General features: G+C 43.0%; 1 protein-coding gene across 1 annotated transcript in view; it reads left to right on the top strand.

Annotated features, from left to right (window-relative positions):
* The window catches only part of LOC147901730 (uncharacterized), a 25,425-nt gene extending 14,927 nt beyond the window's left edge, over positions 1–10,498 (top strand). The window contains exons 4-8 of the mRNA XM_087374360.1: positions 8,505–8,670; positions 8,768–8,873; positions 8,985–9,113; positions 9,237–9,458; positions 10,165–10,498. Of these exons, the coding sequence (XP_087230486.1) occupies positions 8,505–8,670; positions 8,768–8,873; positions 8,985–9,113; positions 9,237–9,458; positions 10,165–10,443 (902 nt within the window). The 3' untranslated portion in view covers positions 10,444–10,498. The remainder of the gene's footprint in view (positions 1–8,504; positions 8,671–8,767; positions 8,874–8,984; positions 9,114–9,236; positions 9,459–10,164) is intronic.
* The last annotated feature ends 849 nt before the right edge of the window (positions 10,499–11,347 follow it).

An 11,347-nucleotide genomic window follows, 5' to 3' on the forward strand; every position in this document is an offset into this window, starting at 1 on the left:
GGTACATTTTATTAATGAAAAATTTTACAGATAAGGGATTTTAAATATAGGCCTTGAACGCACGTGATATAGAGGGTTTGTACATAGTGACCCCCCCGAGATCACTTTCAGGATATCGAAGTGGCTAGTGGGTGAAGCATTCAACATGGAAGGAGGAGTGGAGGAAGAGTAGAGCACAGGGAGAGAGCTTGGGAAGAATGAGAGCATAGGGAGAAAGAGTGAAGAGGGATAGAGCGAATGAAGAATCAAAGGTAGAAAAGAGTGCAAGGAGAACGAGTGAAGAGGTAGGTGGAAGATAGAGATGCTAGTCCCAACATCGTGGGGGATAATGATTAGGATGGAATCGTAACAAAGGAGGGAGGAAGCGATAAGGAGCGGCAAGGAGAGGGGAATCATGGAGGTAGGGAATGAGGGAAGCGATCATCAAGGGAACAGGCAAAAATTAGTGAGCGATTAGGGAGGAGGCAGTTGGAGAGGGAGGTAGAGGGACATAGTGAGGGTTGAATAAATTGATATACAAAATATTGGAATAGTAAACTTATAGAGACTCTACAAAATAATATGATCAAATGAATCAAGATGGATCAGAGAAAGCGATATATTTTAGTTGTTCTACAAGAGACTACATCTTTGATGATACAACCACTCACTACATCTAGCCATGAAGTAAAAAGAAGTTCAACAAGGTTAATGTAGATGTAACGATCATCATGGCAGATATCATCATGTGCGATCAAAGGGAGAGACTCCTCAAGTTGTGTCTTGACTTTATTCTCCACCAAGATCCTTCCATGCAACAATGCGACCATGTGTCAACATGCCTTTAAACCCCCCACCCGCCCCCCCCTCGATCCTAACCAAGACACTATAATCTAAAGCCAATTGAAGTTCGCCTCCTACACTCCCCTCAAATTGAGTGTAGGTAGCTTCTAAATGAACTCTGTAACCTGTCAACAAATTTTGCAATTCCAAAACAAAGGATTCTCCTTGCAAGGCAACACAAACTTGGACACCTACCAAACAATCCTCCACAAAACCAATTGTGAGTCTCCAAAGGTAAGCCATCCTAAGAAACTTATAGGCGCCAACAAAGAAGCATGATTATCATTTGAAACTGTACATAGAAAATCAATTTGACTTAGATAAACAATAGTCTCAATCCTACTAGGTGTTTATATATGGCCTTATTACAAAGCTTATATATCATTTGAGGACTTTGTGTATCCCTCGAAGGCATATAGGTTATGTCCTCCACCTCAAACACACAGTGAAATCTTCATGAGCGCATGTGTCAATTCCTTCGCTTTTATGGCCTCTCCATTCTTCTTTTCTATGTCTGAACATGTTTCCTATAGCAAAAATTTCTTGGTGCTTGGGTTTTGAACAGTATTCACAAAAATCATCCTTCTTCAGCATCTTACTTTTACCTATAGGCACCTTCGAGATTAAACCACGTTTCATATCATAGCCTTCATCAAGCTTTTTCAAAATTCATTGTCCAGAAGGATTGTAATCATTCCGAGAAAAGATGTTTTTGCAATGACTTGTAAAATTTTCACAATCCCAACATAGGCCGATGGGAGGCCTGTGAGAAGTACCACTTTAATATTGTCATCTCCGACTTACACCTTTAGGTCTAAAAGTTGATTCTGAACAACTCTCATTTTATTGAGATGCTCACCAAGGGAGATGTTGTCATCCATCTTTAAACCAAAGAAAGCTTATTTTTAGATCACCCTCGAGGGGGGTCACTATGTATAAACCCTCTATATCATGTGCGTTCAAGGCCTATTTTTAAAATCCCTTATCTGTAAATTTTTCATTAATAAAATGTACCCCTTTTCTATACAAATCTGTTAAATTTTCCCAAATTTATTTTAAATAGTCCCTTATGTATATTTATTTTTGTAAATTTTAGAACTAACAAATATCATTCTGTTAAACTCACGTGATAGGGTTACATATGATGAGTGACCCCCCCCGAGAGATCACCTTTGAGTTCTTCAGTAGAGATTCAAACAAATGTTGATCGCCAACCAATTTTCCCTTGCACTTGCTGTCAAATCGATATGATAGTTGTATTTTTCTCTAAGTTCTTTGCCAATAGTCCTAAGGGCCTTCTCATTTGTAGTTTTCCCACTGTGTTGTCTTCTACTTGTCACATTCGCTAGGCCCCTCTTCTGTATGGACCTGCCATCCCTATGAATGCAGTCCACTAGTGGAAATGAAATTACTAGAAGATACTCCTACTGCCAACCAAGTCATTTCCAATGAAAAACATCCATTCCATATCGTTTCTCTAAATTTGGCTGTCTCGAGAAATTTTACCTCCCCCCACTAAAAATGAGAGAGGTGGGGCTATTCCTAAAATGAGTGTTGTATATCGAATAAATCTCCAACTGTATTGGGAATCTTTGCACAATAGAGGGGGGTGGTGGGGGGTAGCTAAATGAGTATGCTCCAAATAGGATCGGCCATAATCCTTTCTCTATTAAGTAAAGTCAGGTCCCAAATTGCCATGTAGGGAAATTCCAACCAATAAAAGTCACTAGCTTCATGGATTCATTTTCGGCTCCATCTCTCCTGCTCTGATACCAATTGAAGAAACCATAGATACAAAATACTGGAACAGTAAAAACATATAGAGACTACATAAAATGACAGGATCAAATGAAATGAGATGAACAAGAGTAAGTGATATATTCCAACTCGATGATACAACCACTCACTACATCTAGCCATGAAGTAAAGAAGCTCAACAAGGTCACTGTAGATGGAACAATCATCACAATGTATATCAGCGTGCATGATCAAAGGGAGCGAAACTTGAAACTGTGCATTGATTTTATCCTCCATGGAGATCCTTCCATGCAAAGCATGCAACCATGCAAACTTCGACCACAAATCAACGTGCCCCCCCCCCCCCCCCCCCCCGATCCTAACCAAGACACTGTAATCTAAATCCCACTAAAGTTTACCTCTAACAAGGTATTGAAGCATCTTGAGGAAGTGACAGGCTAGAGCAAGGAGGGTCAATTTGATTCCTAAGTAGAAGGGAGATGAGATCACGGAGCCTAAGCAGCGGGTGAATTATGTTGATTTTATGTGTGGAGGTTGGTAGACTTATGGACTACGTTTTCTTCGCACCGCACGGGAGACGAACCTAATTTCCTATTTTTAATCATCTGGGGGCACATACTGACGATACAAATCACGAAGTGTGTAGATTGTAGAATCAATTAATTGATGGGCATAATGGGTTGACTTGCAAAAAATCATTAGGGGAGAAATGGGGTCTCAAAAGGGCCTTGTAAGGAATGGATTAAGTAAATTGGAAGTGAGCCACCTATGTAATGCAAGGGCTAAGGGACATGGGTACCTTTAATTGGAAATTAGGAAACCTTGGCCTTTGGATGGAGGTGGATGGATCAAAGGCCTAGGATGCCTTTGGTGGATGGTGGATGCACTTTGGTGCTTTCCAAATGGCAAATTTTGACTTTAGGGAGGCCTCACGGAGGGGAAAAGGCACCTTTCAATGTGGACCCTTGATCTATATCAAGGTCAATGGCTGAGAGGGAGGAGCATAATGGAGGGCGACGATGGAGGCACATAATGGAGAGTGGAGATCAACCTTCTTAGGTGGAGGGCTAGGATGAAGGCGCATAATGGACAGCTTGGACTGAAGCACCTAATTCTATAATCTCCTTCCTTGGATCCTCCATCACAATATCAATGGCCTAGCTTGAAGGGCCTTCTACACTCATCTCCTCCCTTGGATCTACAATCAAATCTATGGTCTAGATTGAAACACATTTTTCTCTCATCTCCTCCATTAGATCTTTGTTTTAATCAAAGGTCGATATTTGATCCCACCATCCGATCTATCCCTTGATCTAATGGCTGGTACCTCAAATTTCAATGTATCCCTTGGATTGGAGATTAGATCAAGAGCTAGGAGTGAAGATCATGGATCCAAACACTCTAGGTTAGAGGTCTCCCCACCCTTGAATGCTTTTGTTAACTTCAATATACCATTGCCTCACACCTAAGAGCACTTGCATTGGTACACCTTAAATGACTCTATAATCCCTTGAAATTAAGAAACACTAATTGGAGGCCCTTTGAGACCCCATTCCATACCTAATGAAATTTATTAAGCGAATTAACCTAGCCTTGCTCCTCCCCTCCCCTCGACGGCCTCACCCCTGATCAACCCCACGTCCCCTCTGTCCCATCCTATCTCTCCCTCCATTCACTACTTTCTCAACCCCTCCTCCCCCCTCTCCTCTCTATTTGTCTCCCTCTCCTTTCTTTCTTCCCTCCTCTCAACCGTCCTCTCTCACTGTGTTTAGCTCCCTCTCTCTCATTGTCTCCCTCATAACAATGAGAAGGAAGTTCCAAGTGGCCATTATCTAAACTCCAAGTCTTTGCCTTCCAACGGTGCAGTCCCAATAATCGATAAGATGATGTGCTTTAGTCAGTTGCTCTATTGGAAAACTTTATGCAATTGTCTTGTAGTAGTGAAGAATCTTTAACAATCGATGAGATGACATACTCCCATAACAATGAGAGAATCCAAAGTCAAGTTCATCTACCTTTGCCAACAATCCCATGATTGAGTCATAGTAGTAGCAAAGGATGTATTGAATAGGCTAGTGTAAAGTGAGGATGCAGGAAGGATTGGCGGAAGGAAGGGAGAGACCACAGGAAGAAGGAAGAATGAGAATGAAAGCAATTAAGGAGGGGCCAAGTGAGAGAAGAAATGAAAATGATGGGGTAGGGAGGAAGAATGAAATCCAATAGGGCCCCCTAACGTTTCCAAAAAAAAATAATAATAATTAGTCATTGTGGCGAGAGGATGGTGCAATTCAAAGGGCAAAAAATGAAAAAAAATGAACTTTGCTAGACATTTCTCCATAGCCTGCGAGTCTTGAGAAGCTTTTGCACCACCTTGGGCACCTATAAAGACCAATTCCCCTCAGAGAAGGGGAACAGAGAGGAAGGGATCTGATAGCAACTATGTGGAGGAGCCCAGCGCAGCTTGCGATAAGGCGTGCGGAAGCCCATCCCTTTCATTAAATATTAATGCCTTCAAACCCAAGTCTGAACCCAAGTCTGAGATAGACAAATTAATTGAAATTTTGAGATCGAGTGAATTTAGAGGAAGATGCACAAAGGATCCAATTTAAAGAGATAAATTAGTAGGCAAGGGAGAGGCATAATCAAGAGGCTTGAGACACAGGTATATATTGTAGTGTGGAATCAAGAGGCATGAAGAAAAATCGACACACAAGTAGTAGTTTTCATTTTCAGGGGTGGCAATACTAAATTAGGTTAATGCTCATGGGTAATTTTAATCATGTTAATTTTTTGGGGGGATGTGTATCCCCCAATTGGGACCCTCGAGTTAATGGATGTACATTAATTTGTTTAGGCCAAAGCGAGAGGGGGGAGAGAGACGGATTAATCTAAGGTTTTGTGAATAGGGAGAGTGCGCCACGTGTAAACTACAAAAGTTTCAGACATTACTATCACCGCCTTTCGTGAGCTATAAAGGGGGATCAAGGCAAGCTATAAATGGGGAATAAATGGCAGTGCGAGGTGAGGGAAGAGGGAGGTGGAAGGGAGAGAGAAAGAGTTGGGCTGAGGCAGAGAGAGGAGTGGGCAAGGGAGATATGAGAGAGTGCACTAGAGGAGCGAGGTGGAGGAGAGAGAGAGAGAGAGAGAGGCTTGAAGGGGAGGGAGTGGATGGAGGGAAAGACTTAGGAGGCGAGGGAGGGAGAAGCAAATAGGCCCCCCCATTGATAGGAAACACTTGCATTAATTAAATTGTTGGGGTGGACGGACGCGATGCTCAATTAACCTAAGGTTTTTGTGAATTAATTAACATAAGGGGAGGGGACTATGGTGGTGGCTTCTTCTAGAAGCCATCGAATCTATAACTTTTTGCGCCTAGTATAAGAAAAGAAGGGGGGCATCCAGAACTTTTTGACCTAGTATAAGAGGATAAGGGGGGTGATAGAGGGCAACAAATCCAAGCAAGGGGGCCGTGAAGCCCTCCCCAATACAAGGAAGGAAGGGGAGAGAGGAGTGGGAAGGAGGAAGGAGGAAGCTGAGGAGTGGGAAGGAGAGGGGAGGAGAAAGAAGGACGAGCAGTGGAAAGGAGGCCGAGGAGCAAGGAGAATGAGTGAGTGGAGGAGGGGAAGCTGGGGAGGAAGTAGGAAGCTGAGCGGAAAGGAGAAAGGAGAGAGAAACGAGGAAGGACGAGAGGAAGGTGAAAGCTGAGAAGAAAGGAGGAAGGGAGAAAGGAGGAAGGAGAAGTGACACGCAGGAGATTAATCCGAGGACCTGATGAGAGGAAGCGAGGGAGCATGAGATTAATCATCGGCTGAGAGAGAAGCTTAATCAAGCACAAAGGGGGGAGCAAAACCTACAAGATACTTATTAATAAGTTTTAGTTTTTGGAGCGATTAGGGTAGCCATAAGGCACCCACAATGAATTTTATTCTTGTATTAAAGAGTAACCTGTCCTGTCTACAATGGGCTAAAGACCCGCTCCGCTGGGTCGATTATAGACTGCCTTCAATAAAATTTATGGTTTCATTTATAAATCACAAACTTTGAGGAATTTCACTTTGCTCTCTCTCTCTTTCTCTCTCTCTCTCTCTCTCTCTCTCTCTCTCGGACGGATACTTGACATCGGATCCCGCAACAGCAACAAAGTCCAGCACAAAGGTGCCTTTGGCATCCAAGGTAAGGAACAAGCTGGATGCATACTCTACATGGATCCTCACTTGCTATGCAGCAGTACGGCGCCCGCCTCCACCGCATTCATCATAATCATTACGTCTAGGTCTAGGTGAGTCAGTATGGTAGGCATCTCACCCAACACACCCGTAGCCCACTAGTCCCTGTCGAACAGACCACACGAGCACATGGCACTAGATGACTAGAGTCTGTTCTTGCATTTTTTACAAGTGCTATTCTTATAGGCTGACTTCACTATCACGTTGCACCACACAAGTACACGCCACTCCGTCCATATTTCCCCCCACCCCACTCCTCCTTCCTTCTCATTTTCCCCTATCTTTACATAGTCACTACCCTGTTGACCGTCGCCGACGTGTTCACCACCGACCATCACCGAAGCGTTCACCACCGACTATCGCCGAAGCATTCACCACCGACCGTCGTGATCACGATACCTCTCTCTCTCCCCTTTAGAGTGTGGCTTCTACTATTGCAACCAGGCCCTCAATGCAGCTGCGGAGGACACTAACCTGTCTCTCCACATTTGTGCGTGAGGAGTCCCATCCTTGCTGCAATGTCGCGTGCTTCTTCAGCTCTGCTGGAACCTAAGCCCATGTCATGTGTGGTGTGACGCATCTGCAATTGCGATCCAGCCTGCAATGCAGCAACCGCGCACTTCGTTAGCTTCATTGGCACAGTTTTCCCTCAACTAATGGCCTTTCATACATATGTGCTCCGTCGACAAGTTGTGTCCACTACCAGGCGTCTGCCTCTGGTCGGCGGTGCTGTGCTTTGCTTTGGTGCCACATTGCAGTACGGCCCGCTGCAGTACACACTTCCCCTCCTTGTGTATAATGGTGTACATTTAGTAGAGGCTTGGGCTCGCATGTCGGCGACAACTGATCCTCTGAGCCCTCTGACTGCGCCAGTCGATCTGCACATGAATCGACCGTTGGATTGCCACGAATCGGATGGGTGGATTGCCAGGAATAGATCAGATGCGCAGTTGCCTCTCCCTCCACTCTCTCCCTGAGCCTCATCCCAGTTGCTCCTCTCCTCAAACCTCCCTGTGCCAACCCCCTCCAAACCTACGCGATGCATCCACTCCCTCCGAACCTCTAGAATTCCTCTACCGGACCTCACGCGAACCTCGTTCCTCTCACGTAGGGGATCATTCTCCATAGATTAGTTTAGTGCAAGGCAAGGCACGATTAAGCTAGGCAAGGAACTTCTAGAACCTTGGAAGCTTCTAGCTCCTTTGTGCTCCTCTCGTGACCCTCTACATATCTCTGTCCTCACTCTATTTATCTCTGTGCTTCCTCTATCACCCTCTCTTCCTCTCTCCTGCTTCGTCCTCTGTCCCTTCCTCTCTCGAGCCACGAATATATGCATAACTAATGTGTTAATGTGCTTCCTCCTCCTCTCCCTACCTCTCTCGCGCTAGAGTTACGTTAATATGAAGATAAGAGATAGCCATTACTAATTCTCTGCGCCCCCTCCCTGGCTCCTGTCGTTCGAGATGCAACAGGCACTATGAGGTTCATGGAAATTTTGTCTTCAAGATTACGATCAAATTTCAATTGATTGAAGTTCGAAAGAATCAGCGGTTTAATAGCTACAAATTTACGAAGACGGAGTAGCCAGTAGTCACAGGATCGAATAGGAGACTAAAGATTGAATAGGAGACAAAAGGTATCGATCGATGAATCTGTTCTTCTTCTCTTTGTGGCGCTCATTGGAGGCGTTCACTGCAGGTGGAGGCCGTAACCAGTGGGAATGCTATTTTTTGCCGGAGACATCGAGCGAGTGTAAGCGTCGAGCTTCGGAGCTACTTTCGCAGCCATATGCGTGGGAGAAGGGAATCATCACCGGAACTAGCAACTACACTTGGTGGCATATGTGGCTAGAAAAAGTTCCATCGTGAGTGCCGCGTCCAATACAATCATGTTGAAAGTAGAGTAAGAAAGAAAGCATACAAACTTCAGCTTCATGGATATAAGGAGTGGCCATTGCGCAGGCGCTGGGGTTTTCCATATTGGAAGTTTATGCCACTCACGACGGAAGTTCACGGAAAGCTCGTGGTGTACCACCCGGCAAGGTACAGACGGTGGTGGAGAGCTCAGGTGGTTCCTTGTCCGTGCTCGATAATTTTTTCTAGAATGCAATTACTATTATATACATTTGGATCTACCTACAGTAATCGTAAACTGGTCGCTCGCGTCTACCCTGTCCAGGCTTTACGGTACATGATGCGATTTCCAAGCGCATACACTTGCAGTTTGATGAACCTCGCTCGGCATCAATATTTCGGAGCTTTAGCTGCTGAAATGATGTTGAGAGCGTTACCAACTAGTTGGCCCGAGGTGACAAGTCTTACTATTGCATTGCTATCTTTCCTCGATCGGTGGATGACAACGGAGCAACTGCTGATATTGCTGCAGAAACTGATAATCTAGAAAATTGCTTGAATTGCTGGTCAAAAACAGGTCAATCAGACGGTGTGGAATGTGGAGGGAGAAATGGAGAGGGTTGTATGGGCGAGTCGAGGGCCATGGATTCCACGACCAATGATTAGCATGCATGTGAGGCTGGGCGATAAAGCGAGTGAGATGCAGATGGTGGAATACGGGAAGTACATGGAACTGGCCTCTCGAGTGCGTCTTAAATTCCCTGATGCAGTCAACATCTGGTTAGCTACAGAAATGGAGGTAAAATCTGCCCCCCGTCTCTCTCTCTTTGGCTTAAGCTCGTTGATTTTCTCGCTATTTGTCAATAGTTAAAGGCTTAGCACATGGGAAGAAATAGGATGGGAATGTGAAAAGGTGGTCCCAAGTGGTCCCATGCATATTTCTATCCTATTCCCATCCCACCATGTGCTAACAAAAAAAGAACTAGGTATGGGTTTAGGAGGAAGAGGACACATGGCATCATTTCATGTGTTTAAGAGGTGGGGACCTTGTGGGGACAAGGACACATGTCATCCTTCCATGTTTTTGAATCCCTAAAAAAGGGGAACCCATTTTGGCAGCCAGGGTCTAGTGGCCATGGTCCAGGATGGGGAAAAAAGTGGCTACTCCCATTCTAAATCCATCCTAGACAGTGTGGTGTAGGATGGGAGTAATGATGACAAAAATATTCCCATCCTAAACCCATGCTAGCCCCATCCATGTGCTAAGGCCCTTAGTTTGCCTGTGTATGGGAACTGGCAAGGCGAGGAGGGACGGGCAACATACATATATCAACTTTAAAATTCAAACTTGCATTCCTTTCAAGACTTCTTACTCTCCTTTGCTAACTATCATTTAGTTTTATTTTTTCAAGTATGTGACTTGGGAAATAGAATAATAAAATTTGCTATGAGCTCTCTACTCTTTTTATAAAATTTAGTAGCGCTCACTCATCTAATGACCTCAGGATGTAGTAAACCAATCCAAAGCCTATACAAATTGGACTATCTACTACACCAATATAACCAGACAAATTGGGAACACTAGTATGCACGCTTATGAAACAAGCCTTGGTATGGAGGTTAGCACAAACAATGGCATTGTGAATTTCTTGATGGCATCCGAAGCTGATTTCTTTATTGGAGCCCTTGGTTCAACATGGAGCCTTTTGATCGATTCCATGCGGGGTACAAGGGGAAAGATTATGGCAGGGTTCTTAAGTGTGAATGAAGAGATATTTTATTAATGGTTTGGTCATGCACCATACATGCATATACATCCCCACATCCATTAAATGTATTCTTGGGATGTCCTTAACATGTTGAGTTCTAGATTCCATATTAATTTATAGAGGAGCATGACACATCATCATGGATGATTTTATCATGTTTCATTAAGAAGTGAAACTTTTATATTGGCATTGAAGGTTTATATGTCCTAATAAAAATAAAAATTTGAAACATTTTTTCATGTTAGTTTCATTTAGAAGTGAAACTTTTATTTTGGCATTGAAGGTTTATATGCCCTAATAAAAATAAAGTTTTGAAACATTCGCCAAGATTCAAAAATTTATACAAAATTTTTCATAGTTTTGCCAAGATATACATATTTTACTTATAAATTTGAAAGAAAATATATAAAATCATACTATGTTTTGTCAATAGTGTAAAACTAGAAAAATTAGCTTGATAAACTTTTGGCAAGATTTTATATTAATATAAAAGTATACCTTTGATAAAAGCATCCATGCACATCATCATTTTATTTTTGTGAAATTGTTTATGGCACTCAGCTATATAATATATGTAAAAGTATGAAATCTCCACACATTTTCGTAGAGTCAAAGAATTTAAACTTGTTTGCGATGCTAATGGTTTGGTAAATTCACCATATATGCATATGAATCCTTATGTCACTTGAATATATTCTTTGGAAGCGCTCAACATATTGAGTTCTTTATACTTTTTAGAGAACTATCATCATCTTTTTCTTGAAATTATTGGCACTCAACCATAATAACAAAAGTTTCGCCACTTCCATCCACCAAGTTGGGTGGATCTTCGTACACTTTTTATTTTTCAAAAAACAATGATTGTAAACCAATTTGAATTTTAAGAATGGATTTATGTAAAGCCATTGCTACAATTTTG

The sequence above is a fragment of the Dipteris shenzhenensis genome, chromosome 5, assembly GCF_047967505.1.
Source record: "Dipteris shenzhenensis isolate YYH24624 ecotype China chromosome 5, Dip_SZ_1.0, whole genome shotgun sequence".
In the NCBI taxonomy this organism is placed as follows: Eukaryota; Viridiplantae; Streptophyta; class Polypodiopsida; order Gleicheniales; family Dipteridaceae; genus Dipteris; species Dipteris shenzhenensis.